Here is a 25,891-nt window from a genome sequence, read left to right as displayed (position 1 = left end):
TAGAATAAGTTAACATCAATCTTATATTAAAAGTAGAGAATTTGATAGATGTTAAATAATGTAAACACGTGAACATATAGTGCAGAAGAAATATTCAAGTATAGTCCTGAAAGGGACAGATGCTAAAAAGAAAAAAATCAAAGGAGCGGCTCTAATTATGTTAAGTGAAATCAATTGCGTAGCAAATTCTTGGGCAGAATGCAGTAGAATATGGTTACCTATATAAAAAGAGGAAATCTATAGAAAGACAATACCACGATTAGTAAGTCAATAACATATCGAGGATACATCATTTATATTTTAAAATACACTAACAAATCAGAATTTGGTGTTAATTTTGAGAGTAAACTAAATGTAAGACCAAATACTTACCATGTCGGGATAGTATCATGGGTTTTTTCCTGGTTTTTCCTCAAGAGTTACTATGGAATCACTAACAGGAGAATTTTAATGTTATATTGTTCTCAATTGTTAAAGGTTTTTTTATTTGTTATTTTCTTTTAGACTACCACAAATATTTTAAAGCTTCATACGACAAATCTAAAGTAACAATAACTAAAACTGCCGATATACCAATAGCTGATCTTAAGAAAATTTCAACAATATCTATACAATTAAAAGCAACGGTCAAGAATTCCAAAGTCGAGGACAACACTGTAATAAACTTATTGATTATCACAGGTAAGTTATCTCTAGAAAATTTTTATTAACCTCTACATAATCCTGTCCCAAAATGCGGCTGTAAAATTAATATTAACAAATAATAGTTATTTATCGCCAACCGTCACTAAAGTCATTCATTATTGTACTCATTTGACGCCATTTGCGGCAGTAAAGTAACACTTTATTGTACTGAAAGAAGAACTTTACTTTACCTGCCGCGATTAATCAAATTAACTGAGATTGAATGTAAGCGGTCGATGGCAGTAATCGTTTATTTATTTGAGTGAACTTAAAATTTATTTACGTCAATTATTAAAAATACTGTACAAAATTTACGTTATTATTAATTAAATTTATGTCAGAAACTGAAATTCTGTAGTATTTTGCAATTATATTCATAAAACATAAATCGAAACTTTAAAGATTTAGTAATTATGTACTTATTCAATATTGATTACTTGAACAACTATCGATTAAACATCGAAATCGGCCATCATGCAAAAGCTTTTTGTCACTGTCATCGTCATTACTGTCATACGAAATTTTTATGTCGTCTAAAATTAATAAAATTCTTAAATCTTTTAAGTTTTGTATTAATGCAAATATATTGTGAAATAGTGTTTTTGTTAATTCGATTATATATAGGACGGTGATAGATATTAATGATAATTTGTTAGCAAATATATTTATTTAGATTTTCTACTATTCATCAAGGGAAAAGCAACTGCGCTACGGAAGGCTACACTTCATAAACAATAACGTAACTATTAACGGTATTTTTAATTTTTGGTATTTTATTTTAAGTGTTAAAATTGGTTTAATATTATAAATAAAAATACGATTAACCTGTTTAAAATATATTTATTTCGTTGAAATTATAATAATAGAAGCATAACGTCTTACGTGCGTACCAAGTACACACACTCTTTTTTCATTAGGATGTAATTAAGTAAGTGTTAAGTAAGTGTTAATGTTTTTTATGATTGGCGATAAAATTTTGTATGCACCACGTCAGTAAAGACTCTTTATCGAACTCGTCTGTTATTCGCCTCGCTTGCTAACGCTCGCTCTGCTCATATTATCAGACTCGTTTGATAAAGCGTTACTTTACTGACTTGGTACATAAATAACTATTATGACCAAGTCAGTAAAGTGACCCTTTATCGAACGAGTCTGATATTAGGAGCAGAGGGAACGAAGCAAGCGAGACGAGTAACAGACGAGTTCGATAAAGAGTCTTTACTGACGTGGTGCATACAAAATATCGCCAATCGTAAAAAACATTAACACTAATAAAAAAAAAGAGTGTGTACTTTGTACGCACGTAAGAAGTTCTACTTCTATTATTATGATTTCTACGAAATAAATATACTTTAAACAGTTTAATTGTATTTTTGTTTAAAAATTAGACTAATTTTAATGCTTAAAATAAAATACCAAAAATTAAATATAACGTTTAATAATTGCGTCATTGTTTATGAAGTCTAGCCTCCCGCAGTTGCTTTTCCCTTGATGAATCGTAGAAAATCTAAATAAATATATTTACTAACAAGTTATCAGTGAATATCTATCACCGTCCTATATAATCGAATTAACAAAAATAGAATTTCATACTTTATTTGCATTAATACATAACTTAAAATATTTAAGAATTTTTTATATTTTAGACCACGGTTATTAGACTTTATTACGGTTGTCTTGTCCGACGGTGGTGGGGAGACTTATATTTTTGACTTTACGTCACAAGACTTTACATTCCCATTTTTTTAAATTATTTTCGATCATTGAATGTGTGTTATTGTGTATATATGTGTATTATTTGTGTTATTATGAAATAATAAGACAAATAGTAAACATTTTATCTTATACCGGGTGGTGAATCGTAAAAAGGGCCATAGGAAACTCAATGTAAAATTCTGAATTGTTGAATTCCTGCTTCCCTAATTATTCTACATCAAAAGTCATGAGAGCATACTTGTAGAGAATTAAAATCTGTATTACAATCAAAAGTTAAAATTGTTCTACGATTTAAATGCATTCCAAAATTTTGAAAAATATGATACATTTGCCACAATAGGTATGCGTGTAAAAGTAAGGCCACCGTTACTATTTAATTGACAGTGCTCACACCATTGACTGAATACAAAAATCTTTATTATTAATCCTTTCTCCGCAACTGAGGGTATCTTATCAACTGTATTGTTTTTAAACAATAGATGATAAAATAAAAATATTGACAGTTCAAAAATGTGAACATTATTGCATTGTGTGTGGCCTAAGTTTGGGCTGAAAACTAAAATGTATTACATTTTTACAAAATTTGGGAATATGTTTAATTACGTAGACCAATTTTAACAGTTATTTCCAATACAGATTTCAATCCTCTTCAAATAGTTTCTAATGTCTTTTGATGTAAAATAATTATTAGGGAAGCTGGAATTTAACAGTTCAGAATTTTACATTGAGTTAATGCAAAACTTTGACGCATGTCAAAATTCTCAATGTGTTTTAATTGTATTCATTTTTTTTTTCGAATCCTGAGAAAACTAATAAATATTTTTGAAAAATTTAAACTCAGAATGAAAGACTACATTATTACCGAGGGCTGAAAGTCCCTGAAAACTTCTATAATGTTTATTTTAATAAGTTAGAGGGCTGAAAATAAAAGAGAAGTGTGATATTTAATTTCAAATATTTCATTCAATAGAATCTGCTTGTTTATTCTAAGGGGTTTTTCGCCCTCGGTAATAATGTAATCTTGCATCCTGCGTTTAAATTTTTCTAAAATACTTGGTTTTCTCAGGATTCGAAAAAAATCATATTACGATTCAAATGACAGTAAACTCTCGTGACGTAATCTCACCCTTAATGTTCATTGGTTAGTCGATTTAGGCAACCGTAGTCACGGTTCTTAGACATTACTACGGTTGCCTAAATCGACTAACCAATGAACATTAAGGGTGAGATTACGTCACGAGAGTTTACTGTCATTTGAATCGTAATATGATTTTTTTCGAATCCTGAGAAAACCAAGTATTTTAGAAAAATTTTCCAAGATTACATTATTACCGAGGGCGGAAAGCCCCTTAGAATAAACAAGCAGATTCTATTGAATTAAATATTTGAAATTAAATATCACACTTCTCTTTTATTTTCAGCCCTGTAACTTATAAAAATAATCATTATAGAAGTTTTCAGTGACTTTCAGCCCTCGGTAATAATGTAGTCTTTTATTCTGAGTTTAAATTTTTCAAAAATATTTATTAGTTTTCTCAGGATTCGAAAAAAATGAATACAATTAAAACACATTGAGAACTTTGACATGCGTCAAAGTTTTGCATTAACTCAATGTAAAATTGTGATCTGTTGAATTCCAGCTTCCCTAATAATTATTTTACATCAAAAGACATTAGAAACTATTTGAAGATGATTGAAATCTGTATTGGAATTAACTGTTAAAATTAGTCTACGTAATTAAACATATTCCAAAATTGTGTAAAAATGTAATACATTTTAGTTTTCAGCCCAAACTTAGGCCACACACAATGCAATAATGTTCAGAACTACTACCGATTTTTAAACTTTTACTCACAAAATTTCTTTTACACTTTACACTGTTCAAAATTGCCGGAACTAGTTCAATTTACAGAATCGGATGTTCTTTCAAAGGTCAGCAATAGATAACCAAATTCTCGTCTTCCAAGTCTAAGTCAAAACAAAAGTTTCCTTCCACCAGTCTTCATACAGGTCACAAAATTGAATTTGATATCTTCAGAACCATAGCCCCAGTCCGTCTCTATAAACCAAGAACTACCCGAGAAGAAATAGGGATTGGAAAACCGCCGAATTATCTCAATAAAAGAGATAACGGTGCCCTGTTGCCTTCGACATGGAAACCTCTTCTAAAGAAAACATCCGTTTCACCTACCAACCAAATTCCTTCGTCGGGTATCTTCGCCCCAATCCCCAACTAAACGCCACGTCAGTGAACCGGTATCATCATCAACAGTATAAATAAAGCGCACACTTTCTCCAGCAGTAGTAGTGCAGTGAGGAGTAAACAGTGTAGAGAAGAGACCGGGCCTCAGGAGACTGAGACCACCATATCAGGGGAAAAGAGGATGTGGAAAGCTTGGTGTAATATCAAACTCACCTGGTTTCCAGGTTTAAACCGCTTCGAATTTGGGTACAACGAGCTTTCGACTTTCTCCCTGAAGTTTTTATCATGGCTTCCCAAGTCACCGAGCATCTAGATCACTTAACGTTTACACTATTTAGTGTTCACTGCACTACTACTGCTTGGGACGAGGGACGATACATTTATAGCGCCAATGGGACTTCGTTCACTGACGAGGCGTTTGTGCAGAATTAGCGGAAAATTCTGATGGCGAGAACTGGATTAGTAGATGGAACGGACAGAGTTTCATTGGAATGGAGGAGAAACCTCCATTTTGAAGGCAAAACGGAAACCGTCATGTCTTTTATAGAAAAAAATCTGACGTTTCTAGATCTCCATGGCTTCTCAGATAATTCTTGGTTTATAAAATTGAACGGAGGCTATATTTCTGTGATCTGTGTAAAGACCGAAACTGTATCAGAATTACAGATGGAAATAGAATGTTTGTAGATCCTATTTTGGATTCTCCGAATGGTTGAACCTATGTCAGATCGTAGGCAGCTTCACAAGTAATTTTATAAACCCTAGGTTGTACGACTTGTACGTAGATGCAAGATGGACAACATCAATAAGTGGGTAAGAAAGAGAAGAATAGAATGGAATGACCACATAAGCCGAATACCAACAAACAGAGTAGTAAGGACGGCGAGAGACGGTTGCCCAATAGGAAGACGATCAGTGGGAAGACCACAAAAGCGATAGAACGACAACTTACTAGAGGCACATTGAACGAACAGAGTCATGTCTATACAAAAGAAGAAGAAGAAGAAGAAGAAGAAGAAGAATAAGAAGAAGGAGAAGAAGAAGAAGAAGGAGAAGAAGAAGAAGAAGAAGAAGAAGAAGAAGAAGGTTGTACATTTGGAATGTTATATTTGAGAGATCGGACAAGAGTTTTTATTGAGGAGTAAATATTGTCTGTGTTCTATTCAATTTGAGAGTTTTGTAGATTTTGGCAATGACACCTTTTATATAACGAAGATTAATCCCAATCACATCCTCGTAGAAGCGATGAATTGAGCAGGAGATTGGTGTCTGTGGATGTTCCTATGGTTTCCCCTGGAATTTATTGAGTGTAAACTTGAAATAAAGGGTTTTAGATATACATTTTTATGTATTTTAATGTATTTTTTAGTAGCTTCTTTTGTTTCGTATTTGTATATTTTCTCTATGATATATTTTTATTACTTTATTTCGATATGATCTTTACTTTCAATTTTTTACCATTTCTTTATCTTATGTAAATAGATTAAATTAGTACTTCATCCATATTACACTTTTAATTTTCAGATGATACTCCGACACCAGAGCAAGGAAAAATAAGTTTTGACAACACTATAAATACTGGCGAATATTCCGTAGTAAATGGAAAAGGCGAATTTAAAGAAGATAAGGAGATCAAACTTACTACAGATAGGCAAAACGATGAAATAGAAGTGAAATTCAGCGATGGTAAGTTTGAAGAAAGTGTATATTGGAAAACTTAAAATTCTAAAAAAGTTTTTCTATTATTCTTGCAGATTTTAAAGTTTCTTATTTTTTTTTTCTATTCCTTTCCTTAATATTTTTAACTACCTAACAATAAAACAGTGAAGACCTTTGTTTTCAATAATTCTTCAAAATGTACTACAAATTAATATCATTACAGCTGTTTCGGCAGAGTGCCTTTCTCAAGTGATTTATTTTACTGTGTGTCTCAATTTGGTCATTTAGAATGAGAGATATGTGTATTTTTTAATGTATTAATTTCTATAGATTCTAATAAAGATAGCTTAGGGCCTTTATTTTTAATATCAATAATTTGAAACTGTTCATTAAAAGAATAATTATGATATAGATCTAGTAAAATATACTTTTCTAATATTGAAAGAACTTTGTGTTCTCCTATACGTGTGTTAAATGTTCTGTCAGTTTGACCGATGTAAGTTTTTGGCCAGTCACCACATGCAAGCTTGTGAGTCAAACTGGCAGAACTTTAATAAACGTATAGCACAACACAAAAGGGGTATCAATAATAGAAAAACAAACTCTACATACGCACTTCACCTTCTAGATCATAATCAAGGCTTCTTTTTTGATGTTTTCAATTTCCGCTAATTCCTTAATTATGTTTACACAAAATGAGTTGTTTTTTATCCAAATTAGTTGTCATAAATTGGTAAATAAGAGTTTTTTGTATATAAAATAAATCGACTGTAGCTATTGTCATTAACTCTGTAGTCTTAATTTTGTTTCAGATTCCGAGTTTAAAGATAAGTTTAGCATTTCCTACAAAGATCAAGTAGTAACAGTGGAAAAGAAAGAGGATCTGTCAGATGATGATTTCCAATCTAATGCCTATATTTCGTTAGAAATGATCGCTACTATTACAAAGTCGCAACAAAGCTCCTCAGCTGTGCTAAACATCCGTATGAACAGTAAGTATAACTGAACACATTTAACTGAACCCCTCAAGGTCACTTGCACCGCATCAAAGAACGTCTGTCATTATACATATGTCATTATGTCATACATGGATAGTAAAATATTATTGCAATTAGTTACAGGTATTTGTAAAATATGTTTAAAAAACAATTTAAAAAAAATTTAAAAAAAATAATAAAAAAACACTAAGAGGATTTAAACTTCCGAGGGGTTGATCCGGGTTGACATCTTATCGTAGTGACAAAAAAAAACAAAACAAAAAAATACAAAAAAGAATGCATTTATTTTAAATATTAACATTAATAATTTTATTGGTAAAATTTTTACACTTTGTGTTCTTTATAAACATTAAGTATAATATATTTATAATATTTATTAACATAGTATGTACATTAGTTAGCTGTAATGAGTAGGTAAAATAAGTTTCACTAATTGGCAATATCTTTAATATATTTACTTTTGATTGAGACTGGCTAAATGACTATAGTACAAGCCAAAAAAAACGAACGTCTGTCGTGTCTTTTCTTCGCAGTTGCAGATAATGGGTTTTACTGTAAATAGTTAAATCAAATGTTTAGATAATTCAAGATTGTGGTACGCTCAATCGGTTGTATTACAGCAGGTACTCTTAGTTTTAAAATTTACATGTTTATATAAAATTATGTTTAAAACTACGGTTCAAAACAAATCCCTGAAAAGTGGAAAATCCCCTGGTCCTGGTGACATCCCTACAGAATTAGTGAAAGTCGGTACAGACAAACTCCAGAAACAGCTAAGAAAACTCTTTGAAAACTGCTTAAATGGTGCCGAATTACCAAAAGAATGGAAATTATCTATCACGTCAACTATCCACAAAAAAGGGCAACAAGGATCAGTGTGAAACTTACAGAGGAATTGCGTTAAACAGCACAATAAGTAGGATGTATGGGAAACTTATTAAAAACAAAATAGAAAATGACTATAAAGATTACGAAGCAGAGGAGCAAGGCTTTAGAGCTGAGCGGTTCACAGTCGACCACCTGTACTCTATTACGCAAGTTATTGAGAAAAAAACCGCTGTCAATAAAGAAGTTCACCTGGTGTACGTAAACTTACAAAAAAGATATGACAGTGTGCCCCTCGGCAAACTATTGTCAGCCCTACAGCAAACCAGCATTAAACATGGTATTATCAAGGTCTAAAGATCAAGGATGTCTCAGGGATATAAGGTCACGAAAGGATTGAAGCAGGGTTGCTGTTTTTTGCCTACTATTTTCAAAATTTATCTGGAACAAGCACTCCAGCTGTGGAAAAGAAAATGTAATGGCATGGGAATCCCTCTCAATGACGAGACAACAATATACACTTTATGTTTCGCTGATGACCAAATTCTGATTGCTCAGGATCATGACGACTTGAGTTACATGATGCGGAAGCTAATAGAAGAATATAATAAATGTGGTCTCGAAGTCAACATTAAGAAGACTGACGCCATGTGTATTGGAGGCACAAAGCAGTACTTTACATTAGACGATGGAGTATAAATTAAACACTGTGATGAATATAAGTACCTGGGTATGAAGATAACTCAAGGTGGAACACTCGATGCTGCTATAAAAGACAGAAACCTACTGGGAAGAAAAGCCATATCCGTGGTGAACGACATTCTATGGGAACGAATATCTAAATCGAACAACCAGCTCATACACAATACCATACTTAAAGTCCAATCACATATGGCAGTGAAGTTTGGCCACTGAAACAACGAACAGAGAAAATGTTACTAGTAATAGTAATGGACTTCTGGAGAAGAGTAGCAGGCAAATCAAGAAGATATCGGATACCAAGTAAGAGAATACGAGAAATCATGGGAGTCACATATACAATAATGGATGACATAAAATCAAAACAACTAATATGATATGGCCATGTATAGTTGTAAACTAATGTACAGAAAATGCCAGATAATAGGATCTCTTAACAGATTTTGGCGTGGACACTACAGGGGAAAAGGAAAATAGGAAGGTCGAGAAGAATCTGGAGGGAGGTAATTGAAAAAGGACTAGAGGAAAGAGAAATCCCTCCTGGTATATGGTTAAACATAGGAAAATGGTGGTTAAGAGTCAGAAGGCTGCGGAGAATGCTGTAAACCAATAGCAGTAGTAGTATAAAATTATGTGTGATGTTTAAAATATTCCTAGATTTTAAATCAGGCAACGTAGGATACCCCACCACACAATACGTGGGTTCCTAGTTCTGAGAGTCAGAAAAGCACTCTAAACACCAAATTTGCTCTTGATCTCCTAACCTTGTTGTAGTTGCTATATTGAATCCATAATGTGAGGTTCTGACCTTCAGGACTAGCAACCTACGTTTTGTGGGAAGTTCTACGTTACCTAATGTAAAATCTAGGAATATTTTAAACATCACACATAATTTTATATAAACATGTAAATTTCTAAAACTTTATATCATTTTAAAGGGTTTTCTCCGCTAAATTTTGGTGGCTCAATAATGTAAACTTGTTATCAGCACTGATGATGAAATCTTTATTTCGAAAACGTTCTGCAATGTAGCCCGAGATATATCAATATTAAATTATTATATTAGTATTAAATAATTAAATATTAATAAAGGACTTTTATTAATAATTTATTATTAATGTGATTGATAATGTGACCATGAGAATCTGTTTGTTTCTAGATGATGGAGGTAATGATAATAAACACATATCCTTTGAGTATCCTGCTTACAAAGGTCTCTACAATGTATCGAACAATATGGCTGATTTAGATTATGAAAAAATAACTGTAACCACGGACCAAACAGATGAAAATGTGGAAGTGAAAATAGCGGGACGTAAGTAGATTTTTCATTACTTTTTTGTTATTTTACAACAAAAATTACGTTTCAAAATAAAGAAGTAGGTTCTCAAATGTGGTATCAGGAAGTACCACAGCGGTAGACCACATATTCTGGGCCAAGAATTGGTCAATTGAATGGTTACAAAAAATTTACGGTCCTTTCAGTCCATGCACTACGAGTGACAAGACTGCCCTTTGTGGTACTCTGGCATCCGGGGATCCTTATTGGGACATGACTTATCCTGTCCGGATCCTGAAACTCCAGTCGTCGAGGTACGAGGTCTCTACTGGTGTCATTGCCCCGCTTATCAATATTCTCTCATTTTGTATATTCTCCTTCTTCTTCATGTGCCTTGTCCGTTGCGGACGTTGGCTAGGATCATAGCAGTTTTAATTTTGTTTGCGGCGTTTCTGAATAACTCGATCGATGTTAGTCCAAACCATTGTCGTAAGTTTTGAAGCCATGAGTGTCTTCTTCTTCCGGGTCCGCGTTTGCCTTCTACTTTACCCTGTATTATCAGTTGAAGTATATGATATTTATCATGTCTCATAATATGACCGAGGTATTCAAGTTTCCGTTTCTTAACTGTGAAACAGATTTCTTTTTGTTTTCCAATTCGGCGCAATACTTCTACTTTGGTGGTGTGAGTCGTCAAGGATATTTTGAAGATACGTCGATACACCCACATTTCGAATGCCTCCAGCTGTCTCATTAATGTTTCCGTCAGTGTCCATGACTCTGCGCCATACAGCAAGACTGGAAATACATAGCACTTTAGCATAGCCGTATTTTTAGTGGGAGAGATATGTCGAAATGGGTGAATATATTTTTCATGTTAAATGTTGCTCTGGCCTTTTCAATTCTAGATCGTATTTCGGTTGTTTGACCCCATTTCGAGTTGACGACTGTTCCAAGGTTTATATACGAGTCAAGGTGTTCAATTAGTTGGTTTTTTATTTTCAATTGTCTGGCAGGTTTTTGAGTTTTGCTGACCAGCATCCATTTTGTTTTATTTGTGTTGAGGTTAAGTCCTCTTTATTCACTCGCACTTTGTACCCTGTCCATAAGATACTGAAATTCATCGATACTACTGGCAAGTACGACTGTATCCTCCGCATATCGGATGTTATTTGTCAATTCTCCATTGATTTTTATGCCTTCGTTTGCTTCATCCAGTGCTTTTTTAAAATTTGTTCGGAGTAGATATTAAAAATTCTACATTCTTCACCAGTAAGCTACACTTTCACCAATGCATTAAAAAATCTATATGCAGGATCACGTTCACGAGTAAAGATAGGAAACTCACTTACTAACAGCTTTCCAGTAACTAAGGGGCTTAGACAAGGATGTTGCATATCTCCGACCCTGTTTAAAATCTACGTTGCAGCAGCACTTAAAGGTTGGAAGAGGAAAGTAAATGGAATGGGCATCGAGCTAAACAATACATGCCTCTACACGCTCCAGTTCGCGGACGACCAGGTCGTAATAGCAAACGACAGGGAAGACATAGAATACATGATGCGTAAGTTGGTCGAGGAACATTCAAGATGGGGATTGGACGTCAATATAAATAAAACAAAGTACTTATGTGTTGGTTCAGAAGAGAACGATATTCATCTTACTATGGAAAATAATCAAAAAATTAAAGCCTGCCAAGATTATAAATATCTAGGAGTAACATTTGATAAAACTGGAACTGATGACAAAGAAATTACATCCAGAATTATACAAGCAAAAAGAGCAATCCGGTGTCTCAATAATATTCTTTGGAGTACTCCAATATCGAATAAGAGAAAATTTAATATCTACGAGACTATGATTAAGAGTAGTTTATTATATGATGCTGAAACTTAGAGGCTTACAGAAAAAAACAAAAACAAAATTGAAGTAGTGGAAATGGATGCAATCAGAAGGTCATTACGTATATCCAGAAGAGAACATATCAGAAATGAAGACATTAAAAATCAAATGGGAATAGAAGGAACAATAATGAAAGATATAGAGAGAAGACAACTAATCTGGTATGGACACGTAAACAGAATGAATGACGAGAGACTTCCAAAACAATGTCTGGAATGGCAACCTCCTGAACATCGGAAGCGAGGGAGACCGAAAGTTAATTGGACCACCGACATCCGGAAAGCGATGAGCGCGCGAGACCTCAGGGATGACCTGTGGCAAAATAGGAAGGAATGGAATTTGGGAATCGGACAATGCCGCAAGACGTTCTAAACCGATCATATATATAGATATTAAAAAGAAGAGGGGAGAGAACACATCCCTGTCGCACACCTTTTCTGATATCAATGCTCTCTGTAAACGCATTGCCGACTTTTACCCTGGCTGTCTGATTCCAGTAGAGACTTGTTACAATTCGGATGTTCTTATCATCAATTCCTATGCTTTGTAGAATTTCAATTAGTTGGTCATGTCTCACTCATATTTTGTATATACTCCATCTAATTTACTTACCGTTGCACGTCATCCGCGTCATAGCCCCTGACGTCACATGATATCAACATGAAATATTTAGACGGTAGGTGTGTTCGAGTACACTGGAATTACAGCCACTAGACATATTTTATTATATGCGCGTAGAAATAATATTTGAAGATTTCTATTAATGTTAACTTAAAGAAATACACAATTATATGTTTCGTTTAATTTTGATGAATGGATTATAAAGCATTTTTATGAAGCACATTTGTTCGGAACACACTGTAACTGTAATCGAACGAAGCTGACATTTTGGCATAAATTAGTAACATTTATTTAAATTTATTAAAATAGGTTTAAAAATCAATATTAGTAAAACCAAAACCATGAGAATAAACGCAAGGAACAACACGCTATTTAATATTGACAACATGCAGATTGAACATGTGGAAAACTTCACGTACCTTGGAAGTGTCATAACAGAAAGCGGAGGTACAGAAAACGATATTCGTATGAGGATACGAAAAGCTCAACAAGCATTCAGCATGCTTAACCCTGTTTGGAAGTCTGGGGAATATACTACAAGGACAAAGATCCGAATAGTCCAGTCAAATTTGATATCTGTTCTACTCTATGGATGTGAAACCTGGAAAGTGACAAAATCCCTTACAGACAAATTGCAGGTCTTTGTTAACAAATGTCTACGAAGAATTGTGCGTATTTTCTGGCCAAACACCATCAGAATCGAAGATCTGCTACACCTGACCCAACAAAATAGGGTAGAAAATGAAATAAAATCCAGAAAGTAGGGGTGGATAGGTCACACACTCCGAAAAGATAGTTCCAGTATTGCAAAAACTGCCCTAGAGTGGAATCCCCAAGGAAAAAGAAAAAGAGGTCGCTCTTGGAGAAGATCCATCATGGACGAGATAAGAAGTCAAGGAAAGTCTTGGAATGAGGTGAAGGCCCTAGAGCAAAATAGAACCCGATGGCGCGTTTTCACTGAAGCTCTATGCTCCACTTAGGAGTTCAAGAACATTATATATATATATATATATATATATATATATATATATATATATATATATATATATTGATGTGATCTTGATTATTGATATGAGATAATATTCTTATATGTCATTTAATTTAATCAATGTATTAATAATAATCTAATTAATTTACCAGATCACATATCAATATGTTTTCAATCTCAGGGCGAATTATAAAATTAATTACTTACTCTCGTGGCTTCTAAGTATTTCTCAATGGTTCCTAATTGGGATAGGGAAGAAAAGTGTAAAATAATACACATATATGGGTTACAATTATAATCAAAATATTGTTTATTTTATTTAAATGGCAATCACTGCTTAATATTTGCTAGATCTTATTTTTCTTAAACATAACATTTACAAATGGGAATCTTATTTCCTTTTGGTTTCCAATTGAAAGTTTTTATTAACATTTAACTATTAGGATTTATTAGCAACAATTCTATTTAAGTTTGATGAAGCTTTTCTGATATTATTTATTATGTTCTTCAATTTATAATGTGGTATTTAATACGAAAAACCCATACATTCATGTCCAAACAAATGAGACTGACCTTTTTCTGGTGAACTGAGAATGTCTTCACACAAGACCCGTTTCCTGCTATCCTTGGCTGCGATCAAAACCTCGTCCTGGCTTCCAGTAATGTTCTCCTTTGAAACTAGCTCGTATAGCTCTCGTTTCCTGCTTCTGTCGTGATGCTGTGTTCTACCTTTTTCGAAACTGCAATCAGCTACCGGGAACTCTTGGCTCAAGGAGGTTCTTTTACTCTCAACCTGGCCTACCTCTCGTTCCACGATAGATACTCCACACTCACGGAACTACACCGGCTTTCTCACTCTCCGTACACTACCGTCTACTACTGGACTTCACTTCTCGACAGCTCAAAACATTCTGATCTCTATTTGTCATTCATTCCCCTACTTTCTAAATATCCCTTCCAGATTCACAAATCAACCTTCCACCACCAACTCTCATTCGCAGTCTTCCTCAAAACCAATTTTTAATCTTTCTAAATATGCTTAATGGATTTCAAAGAAAATAGTTAATTCCCATTCTAAAATTACTTTCTACTATTTACAAAATTTAATGACCTATTCTCTATTTCCACTAAGTCTTATTTAGCATCGGCTAATGATCGAACCTTCCGCGAACAACGATAATGACCTATTATCGATTTCACTTGAGTTTTATTTAGCATAGGCTAATGATCGAACCTTCCGCGAACAACGATAATGGTATGCGCCATTCACTTTGTTTTTTCTAAGCGCATTGTCCCGAGTTCCGTAAGCTTTTTCTAATCACTTCTTAAAATTAAATATAACAATTTGTTGTATACAGGTTGTTCTAAATTTATATGCCCGTGGTTGAGAAAATTGAAAATATTTTATATTAAATTGAATTTTGTTTATAATTATCAAATTTTAATTTTCATATCAAATAGAAATATAACAATATATATATATATATATATATATATATATATATATATATATATATATATATATATATATATATAGTAACATTTATTTGACAGTTGCGGTGGTGACACTTTAGATTTGTTTTTATTCTTTACTCTAAGTACCTATTTGTTTTATTATATTTATTGTTTTTATTATTTACTTTAAGGCAGCGGTTCTCAATCTGTGGTACATGTACCACTGGTGGTATATTTCATTATTTGTAGTGGTACACAAAACACAAAACAGCCAAAATCAGCACCACTATTATAGTTAATCAGATCATTCAGCTAGATAGGTATTTCAGTTAGGTGGTACCAAAAATAATAAAAAGTATTTGGTGGTACATGACTCAAAAAGATTGAGAACCGCTGCTTTAAGGTAAGATTATAACTTAATTCTAATTTTCTATTTCTAATGTTTTTATTTATTTACATTGAATATTAATTTGTTTTGTTGTATAATCCAAGTTTGCAATAATTATGTGATCTATTTGATTTAAAATGGATTCAGAATTTTTTTATATTTTGGCAACAATGTCAACTTAGATCTCTGACACAGATAATGACGTGCAACGGTAAGTAAATTAGACAAACTGTATTAGTCTATTATTCCATGTTGCCACGTAATGTACGGTTAAAGACTATGTCTCCGGGCCAGTAATCCTCGTTGTGAGCAGAGGCGGCTTTACCTATTGTGCAGGGTGTGCGGTGCACACGGGCGCCGGGATGTTGGGGGCGCCGAGCGCCAAAGAGCGGGTCCTTTACTTTGTTTTAACATAAAATATGCTTTAAAACGATTAATGAAAAATTACATTGGCACTTTGCGACACGCGATTTATAGATTGCTGCCCGCCAGGCTATGCGTCCATCGGACGGGCGGCAATCTTTTGATTCGTTCGAAGACATACCGACAATGATTCCTAATTCAGTTGTGGAACCTATAAAGGTCAAATTGCTTGGGACTAAAAATTGAAGTAAATGATATTATTCAAGATTTTACTAATACAAAAGCACGAAAAGTATCTTTTTTTATAAGTATATGTTGTAACGTTATAAACGTCACATCTTTTGCTATTTTATTTTTAAATAATTATTTAATTTTTTTATTTTATTTTATTTTCTTTAATATTTTATTACCTAATAATTATCTTCTCTATTTGTTTTACCTGTTTCCCCGTTAAAAACTTGTTTGGCGTCCTCTTTTGTTATCCTCTATTTCCTATCTCTCTTTTCATCTAACATCTAAGTCATACTGAAGATGCTTCATATTCTCTTACTCTCTAATGTATCTCTAATGTATCTCAATGATATTTCAATTATTGTGACAATGTGAATTTATCGTAACAATGTTGTAGTATGTGCTTCCTGAAATGATTCGTTAATAAATTATTATTTTTTTAAATAATCACAAATCACAAAGTTGTTCTTTTTTATTCATCTAACCAATTTCTTCCTATAAGAACTATTTACTCGTGTACTCATACCTGTCAAATTTCCCCAACCATAATTTTCAACCTTACCTCATAGATAAAAAAAGTTCATTTTTAATTAAATATTTTTAACAGATTTGGGCAGGTTGTTCTGATGCCGTGAATACATATTGGCTGCCAACATCATGTAATATTGCACTATTTGCATCCGGATTTTTGTTTACATTATAAACGTACCTAATATCCTCTAATACTCTATGTATAGTCGGTTCGCTAAACTCAGACATAACTGGCTAGTTAATTTGGTAACTAATTTTGCCAATTTGATAAAATTGGCAAAAAAAGTAATTACTAAATAGTTAATAATTACTAAATAGTTTAGTTAGTAATTTTGCCAGTTTTGGCAAAATTGGCCAAAACCAAAAAAATTACCGACTAAAATCACTAGCCAGTTGTGTCTGAGTTTAGCGAACCGACTATTCTATAGTCCGTCCCACCTTGACTTTACAGTATAAGGAACATAGGCAATGCAGTCCTTATGAGCGTTTTAGCGCGGTGATGCCGATTTTATCAAAAATAATTTGTAATCAAACATTAGAGAGATTAAATTAAAACTAATTTAGAAAGGAACTCTACAATTTTAGGATTCGTGTGCGTTTAAGTTTATCTGATATACTATAGTTATTACGCATATGAATCCTTAAATTCTGGATGGCCTTTCTAAAATAGTTTTAATTTAATCTCTCTAATGGTCCGTTACAAATTATTTTTGATAAAATCGGCATCACCGAGCTAAAAACTCTCATAAAGACTCCATTTCCTATGTTCCTTATACTGTAAAGTCAAGATGGGACGGACTATAGTACTAGGTAGGTACCTATTCAACTATGTATTCCATTTTGACTGGGTGTCTACCAAAGGGCGCCATGGCATTGACTGCACACGGGCGCTACATGGGCTAGAGCCGTCTCTGGTTGTGAGTTTACGTTGCAAGGAAGTGAATCTACTTAAGGTTTTAACATCGCATAAAATTGTCAGCAACCATGTAATCTAATACCGATTTGATAACATTTAAAGGGTTTTCATCCGTATTTAGTGGTTTTAAACATGTATACCTAATTGCAGCACTGAAGATGGGATATCTATGCCGAAAACGTTCTGTGATTTAGCCCGAAAGGGTTCTTTTAAACTAAATATACCTTTTATAAAGGATACTTTAATAATACTTTTAAAGTAAAATAACCACTCAAATTTTACATAATTATTTTATGAAATTTAGCTTATTTCAACATTGATTTATTATGTCTCCTAATTGTTTTCTGTTTTCAGCATACAATGAATATTTCGATGTACTTTATACCAATAAAGTGGTCCGTATCAGTCTGAAGGATACAGCTGCCAGTACGACTCTTAGAAGTTTAACGAATATTCCAGTAGTACTGTATGCACAAGTCAAGACTACAACCCGTTCAGCAACAACAGTGGTAAATTTACAAGTTAGAGGTAAGTATGGTTTCACCATCATCATCATCATCATCATCATCATCAACAGCTATTCCATTCATCGTCGGATGTAATTCTCCCTTAGGTGTGTCCATTCATATAAATATGACGTTAAAATTAATTGCACATTAAAAAACTGAGAAGAACTTTAGATTTTAGCCGTATAGATACTATGTATGTAATAGATAATCTATCAACAACTAGAATAAATGTTATAAATGTGTATAATCACGGAGGTACCATTTTTTCTGTCACTTGTGACGCACTGAAAAAAGTCTCTGAGAAGCATTATAGTATTAATAATTTGTGAATCGATCTGTTAGTTTTGTTCTTGAAAAAAATGAAAACAAACACAACAGGTATACAACCACTACAAACGAATCAGAAACGAAATGAATACTTTAGTGAGGCAAATAAAAAGGGAGCACTGGCAGAGTTTCTCAAAACAGATGGAACACGACTTCTATGGAACACAAAAAGAAGTATGGAGAATGATCAGAGGGCAAAGAAAGGAGATGAACGAATTAATAAAAGCGAAACACATTCAGAAGGAAACACGGGCAGACTACTTCCGATCTCTATTTGCTAAAGGCGACGGGACACGCGCCAACTCGTAACTTTTAATGACAAAAATTTTCAAATCAAAATGTACACCGGCCAATTCGTAACTTTTCTATTACCTGACCTGCCAACTCGAACTTTCTTCAGGTGAATTCGAAACCATTGATTAAATCTAATACCTTAAATCTAAACCGAATGTTTCTTGGTTTGCTTAAAAACATTATATATTTGTATTATATGTACCTATAAAAAATAGCAAAAATTGAAACATCTTAATAAAATAACTAAAACAATATTATAGTCTTTCATTAACACGTGTTATAAATATTATTTCCATCTAGTATAGCTCTACACGAGCTTGGTTTTTATCAAGTAATTGTAAATTCAAAATTTAGATGTTTAGCAATGATAAATTATTTAAATCCATCTGATAATTTAAAAGCAAAGAGATTTTCCATATGTTTATTTCAAGTCTAAAATATTATACCTTTATTTAGTTACGAATTCACCGGTAGTTGATTGGTTTATTACCGACAAATTACCTGAGGCCAGAGTTACCAATTGGCCTGTAATTAGGATAGGGGATTAAAATAGTTACGAATTCACCGGGACCCAGGCGACGATAATGAACCACCAACACCTGAAGTTACGACAAACGAAGAAATAAACATCGAGGAGGGAGAGGTAAAGGAAGCATTAAGAAAATTAAAAAATAGAAAATCTCCAGGAGAGGACAGAATATCGTACGAACTCCTAAAGTACGGAGGACAAGATCTAACTAAACAACTATTAAAACTAATACAAAAAATAATAGAACAAAACAGAATACCACAAGAATGGAGATCAAGCATCCCAATACCTCTCTTCAAAAAAGGAGACAAATCAGACCCGGAGAATTACAGAGGGATTAACTTATTAAACACAACATTAAAATTAACAACAAAAGTGATAACAAACAAGTTAAATGAAATTATAACATTAGCAGAAGAACAACAAGGTTTTAGGTCGGGAAGGTCATGCACTGACGCTATATTTATAATGAGGCAAGTTCAAGAGAAATCGTTGGAATACAACAAACCTGCATATTTATGTTTCGTGGACCTTAAGAAAGCATTTGACAGGGTCACATTAAAGGACGTTATCCACTTGTTATACTCGAGAGAGGAACCTCTGGGAATAATTAAAACGATAGAAAACATCTACCAGAACAACACAATAAAAGTAAAACTGGAAGATGAACTAACTAACCCAATTGAATGGGATAAGACAGGGGGATTCCTTGAATCCTTTATTGTTTAACCTGATCATGGACGAAATAATAAAAAAAGTCAGAACTAAAAAAGGATACCAAATGGGAGAAAAACAACTTAAAATAATCTGCTATGCGGACGATGCAATACTTATCTCTCAAAGTGAAGATGATTTACAACGTATGCTGCACCAATTCAACATAATCGCCAGAAAATTTAACATGTTAATTTCCTCAAAAAAGACAAAATGCATGGTTATAACAGCAGATCCAATAAGATGTCAATTGGAGCTGGAAGGTCAGAAAATAGAACAAGTGATCGAGTTTAAATACCTAGGCATCACATTATCTAGCTACGGAAGACTCGAAACAGAAGTGGAAGATCAAGTGAATAGAGCAAACAGAGCCGCAGGTTGCCTGAATGACACAATATGGAGAAATAAAAATATCGGAAAAGAAATGAAAGGCAGAATTTACAAAACAGTCATCAGACCAATAATGACATACGCGGCAGAAACACGACCCGACACAGAGAGGACAAAAAGATTGCTCGAAACAGCGGAGATGAAAACCCTTCGAAAAATCGATGGTAAGACTCTATGGGACAGAGCTAGAAGTACAGATATACAACGAAGATGCAAGGTGGATAACATTAACAACTGGGTAAGAAACAGAAGAATAGAATGGAATGACCACATAAGCCGAATGACAACAAATAGGGTAGTCAGGACAGCGAGAGACGGTTCCCCAATAGGAAGACGATCAGTGGGAAGACCACGAAAACGATGGAACGACAACTTACTAGAGGCACATTGAAAAAACAGACAAAGTCATGTCTATACAAAGAGAAGAAGAAGAAGAAGAAGAAGAAGAAGAAGAAGAAGAAGAAGAAGAAAATGAAAAAGAGCAATATCGGTCGGATGTCGACTCTAAAAAGAACGCTTAGTTGCAGTGTACAATGACTCTTGTCCTTCGATGGCGACCATCAAAAATTGGTTTAACGCGCTTCAACGTGGTCGCACGTCGGTCTTTAAGAAGTCATGGTGACCGAAAAGGGCTACCACGGAGGATAACGTGAAAAAATCCACGATTTCTTATTGGCAGACCGCTGAATGAAGACGCGCCAAATATCTGAGACAGTAAAATCTCAAAAGACCATGGGAGTCATATCCTGAATGAAATTTTGGACATGAGAAAGCTGTCGACATGATGGGCAAACAACCGTCGCAACCGTAAAACCACTTCAGAGTAGTTTTTCAGGCTCAGGGTAGTTTTTGAAGCTAATTAAGCGTAATCTGAAGGAGTTTCTACGTTGTTCTACCTAAGTGCTCTTCCACCTTGACAACGCACCGGCTCACACCCTGCCATCGACATAGCCAAATTGGACACATAGTGTAACGGTCCGAAAATAATTTGTAGCGTTTCACTCCACACTATACGCTTAATCCGTTTCAGGAATTGTACCGTGTATTGCGTGGTATCAGATAGACTGATGATATCAAAAGAAATATCTGGTCAAAAAGGACTGCAAAAAACAACGAACAGAAATGAGTGGATACACCTCAGGCGCGGATCTAAGGGGGGGTCAATGGGGTCAATTGCCCCCTCCTTGAGACTTCGCCTGGTGCCGCCTTTTTTTAAGAAAGAGATAATTACGATTGAAAATAAGTAGTGGGTTTTGTGTCCTGTTGATAACTGAATAACGGAATGAAACATAAAACAGAATTCCTTCTTCAAAGTACGTGTTCTCGGTCTTACTGTGTGGTGTCGAGTCTTGGACTGTGAATAAAATCGATCTACTTACCTAAATCGCCTGCAGGCTTTCGAAATGTGGTTCTATAGAAGAATTTTAAAAGTATCTTGGGTGAAGAAGATTCGAAACTCCACAATAATACTAGAACGTCTCAGCAAGACTACTGATATTATAGAAGGCATCAAGAAGAGAAAAGTGGAGTATTTTGGTTATGTGATGAGAAGTTTCAAATAAAGGTTGCTACAAAATATTATGAAAAGTGAAAATAGAAGCAAACGCAGTCCAGGACGAAAAATCAATTCGTGGTTGATTTAGGGTGGCAGTGAATAAAATTAAGATAGCTATGATAGTAACCAATGTTATGAAAGGACATGGTAAATGAAGAAAAATAAAGTAACTGCCCATACCGAAAAAGAATCCTGCGTACGCGAGTGACGGAAATTTTTTTATTTCATTGCCCCCTCCTTGCAAGGTTGCTGGATCCGCCGTTGATACACCTAAGGGAGCATTACATCCAACGATGCGATGGATAGAATAGCTGATGACAAAATAAATAAAAAAATCTATATAGACCAACTTAGTACAATTTATTTATTCTTTTTTCACAGATTTGTAATATTTATAATGTTTTTTTTTACAGATTACGACAACGACAATAATCCTACAGAATCTATTCAGTTCCCGAAATTGATCAATGACGCTCAGTATATCGTGTCCAAAGGAGAATTCAGCAGTGACGATATGGTTGTTGTCACCAATGTTTTAGACGAATATATAGAATGCGATTTATCAAATGGTAAGAATAGAATGTAATTTATTAAGTTTTATTAATTTTTTTTTTATTTTATTAATGGCTTTGACAGAGCCAATTAGCCAGACTATTTGTGTTTTTTTGTACGGTATTACAATAACAATTTTAAGTTAATATCTAAGCCTACTTATTATCTAAATTTACAGAGTGTTATACTATATTAATGGATACATTTTTCAATTTTGTGTGATATTTTTACAATTTTATAATTTTATTATCTAAGCCTATTTAAAATTTAAATTTACAGGACGTTACATATTCGTAAAGACATTGTAACGTCTGCTTATTTTTTGGAAAAAGAATTTCGTTTAAATTGACAGGTAAAGGACAATTTAGATCAATTAACTTGTCATACATTACTTTCATATTTTGTCTGTACAGTCCACACTCCAATATGAGGTGCTGTAGATCTCCTATTCCACCACAGGTGCAATATGGGTTATCACTAATACCTATGCTGTGTTTGTATGCTGGGGTTAGTGCGTGATTTGACCTCATTCTGTTTATTGTTTTTATAAATAGCCTATTTGATTCTTGTTTAAACCATCTCTCATTGGGAATTAGTGGCTGGAAATTTCTAAAATTTATTCCCGTTGTACTTTGGTTATATACACGTTGCCAATTTTGTTTGCAATGGTTTTTATTGATATTATCTATATCGGTTACTGGTAGAAGTATGTTGCTTATGTTTTGTTTGGTTAAAGCTGCAGATTTAGCTAATTTATCGACTTCTTCATTTCTTAATATTCCAGAAGGTCCTTTTACCCAACAAATAATAATTGAACTGCCCGAGGAAGTAAAATCATAATATAGACTCTTAATTTCTATCTCAATGTGGTTTAGATTTTTTGTCGATTGGATAGAAGTGAGTTTATCCACAATACTTCTACAATCGGTGAAAATGATATAATTGTCCATACCAACAGAGGCTATATATTTTAACGCAAGTAATAAAGCGGATAATTCGGCAGTATATATTGAAGCTTCGTTAGGCAATCGGCGTGATTCTTTGTATTCAGAATTCCAGTGATATATTGCACATCCGGTTTTATTTTGAATTTTGGAGCCGTCAGTAAAAATATATTGAAACATAGGCCACCTATGTTTCAAGGTCTTTAATTATTTTGTTGATAATATTGCCTGGAAGGTTTGAATCCATGTAGTTTGTTTGTATCACCTTGGAAAAGAGAGTTTCAGGAGGTTTAGTGTAAATTAAAGGTATTTTATTTTTGTACATTTGGTTTTCATTCATTGTCAACTTCCTGTAGCTTTCAACGTATATGGGAGTTTTTTTAGTACACCAATATTTATGGCTTAAATCTAATATATTCAAGTTACGAATAGTCCTTAAGTAGCTGACGTTTTTTGAAATAGCTCTAGCTACAAACGTATCTGTACAAAACTGTCTACGTAGAGTAAGTGGTGGTTCCTTAGCTTCAATCTCAATAATAGTAATAGGAGTAGATTTTAAGTAACCGAGACAGAGTCTCAAACATTTATTCCTTTGGATTTCAACTTTATTAAGATATCCTGTTGACGCAGACCCATATAAATGACAACTATAGTCGAAAATTGGTCGAATCATTGAGCGATAGAATAGCAATGCAATATTCGGGTCAGCTCCCCAACCGGTTCTACAAAAAGCTCTAAGGATATTCATAGAATTTTCTGATTTCTTTATAATATAATGAATTTGATCCTTCCATAACAATTTACGATCCAAATACGTCCCAAGATATTTAACACAATTTTTTATCGGAAATTCTATTCTACCTAATTTGAAGGTGCCTTGAGGAATTTGGCGTTTTTTGGAGAAAAAACAAATTTCAATCTTTGTGGTTGATATGGATAAGCCTAGAGAATGGTAATCACTTTTTACACAATCTAATGTAAATTCAAGTTGACGTCTACAAATGTCTAGGGAAGAATGGGAGGTGTACAACACAACATCATCTGCAAATTGTAAAATATTAGAGTGTGGAGGTACTATATGCTCTAAATCTATATTGTACAATGAAAAGAGAAGTGGACTTAAAATACTACCCTGTGGTATACCTATACTCGTTAACCTTGGTGGTAAAAGCTTCTCGTTTATTTTTAAGTAAGTCCATCTATTCTTGTATAAGGATACAATGAAATTTGAAATTTTAAGTGGCATTCCAAGATGTACTAATTTTTTATAAAGAATATCTAAATTTATGTTATCAAACGCTGAAGTTACATCTATAAATGCTGCAGCTGTCGACGCCTGATTTGTAAAATTGACCTGTAAAGAAGAGACTAGGGAAGTGAGCGCATCTTGTGTAGACCTGGATTTTCGGAAGCCGTACTGAGATTTGGGAAGGATATCTTCGGACTCAAGCCAGTATTCAAGCCGATTTTTGATTAATCTCTCTAGAGTTTTTAGTATACAGGAACTTAAAGATATAGGTCTGTAAGATTCAACTTTGTTATCTGCCTTTCCTGGCTTTTTTATAGGTAATACAATATAGTCCTTCCATGCTTTGGGAATTAAATTTTTGTTTTGCCATATAGTGTTAAAAATTTGTAGTAATAATAGTTTATATTCTGTAGGTAGAAAATATAGCATAGAATATGGTATACAGTCCATCCCTGGAGATGAACTATTTTTTTGCTTGAGTCCATGATTTAATTCCCATAATTCAAATGGTTTCTCTAGATTGAAGTTTTCTCTGGGTACGGTAACTGTAGCTTCATTTATCTGACTTGGAACCCAAGGAGGTGAAATCTTGAAATGGAACTCTTCTATCCATGCAGCTTCGGTGTTTATCGGAAGTTGATTGGACTGCTTTCGGTTTTTGTAGCGATTTACTTTCTTCCAGACGTCGCTGATTGGAGTGTTGGAGTTTAAGCTTTCGCAGTAATTTATCCAAGTTTGTTTTTTTCTAATTTTAAAAGTTTTCTTTGCTAAGGCATCTAATTTTTTGTATTCAATTAGATTGTGAAGATTAGGATTTGTTTTATAATGTCTATATGCTGTTTTGCGGTTATTTGCAGCTAATTCGCAGTTATTATCCCACCATGGTTTTGGTATCTTGTTTGTAGGATATTTGTTATTGTTGTATGATTTTGGAATTGAAATGATTTTATTAATTAGATCCATCATTAGACAGAATCAAACCTCCATAAAAAGACTATGGAACGTTTTAACATTGAATAAATCAGGAGTGTCATTGTTCAATGACCTTCATATTTTTCTTCTTCTTGTTGGTGCTCTTCTTCTTCTTCCTTTATGACAATGGTTATCTCTATTGAAAATTGTCACTTCGTCTATTGCGCTGTCGCCCAATAGTTTTTTACAACTTGGTCATTTGCATCTTGCTATTTTAACGACTGATGTCATTGTTCCATTCTTTTTTTCTATCCAGTATTTATTCGGTTATACCCTGTACATTACATGTTTGGATGTCGTCACTTCTTATTCGGTCTCTCAGCGTGGTTCCTGTAATTCTTCTTCAGCGAGTATTTTCATTTCTGCTATTTCTATCAGTTTCTGTGATTTAGCTATCT

At 33.7% G+C, this 25,891-nt stretch overlaps 1 protein-coding gene across 44 annotated transcripts in view; it reads left to right on the top strand.

The window, feature by feature from the left end:
• The window catches only part of LOC114349448 (uncharacterized), a 140,671-nt gene that overhangs the window by 97,325 nt on the left and 17,455 nt on the right, over nt 1-25,891 (top strand). For all 44 annotated transcript variants that reach the window (XM_050646319.1, XM_050646313.1, XM_050646307.1 and 41 more), the window contains 6 exons: nt 505-681; nt 6,128-6,289; nt 7,075-7,254; nt 9,944-10,099; nt 17,813-17,986; nt 22,190-22,345. In XM_050646319.1, the coding sequence (XP_050502276.1) occupies nt 505-681; nt 6,128-6,289; nt 7,075-7,254; nt 9,944-10,099; nt 17,813-17,986; nt 22,190-22,345 (1,005 nt within the window). The remainder of the gene's footprint in view (nt 1-504; nt 682-6,127; nt 6,290-7,074; nt 7,255-9,943; nt 10,100-17,812; nt 17,987-22,189; nt 22,346-25,891) is intronic.

This window comes from Diabrotica virgifera, chromosome 3 (genome assembly GCF_917563875.1).
Source record: "Diabrotica virgifera virgifera chromosome 3, PGI_DIABVI_V3a".
Taxonomy (NCBI): domain Eukaryota; kingdom Metazoa; phylum Arthropoda; class Insecta; order Coleoptera; family Chrysomelidae; genus Diabrotica; species Diabrotica virgifera.
This window is presented reverse-complemented; position numbering and strand designations above follow the sequence as displayed.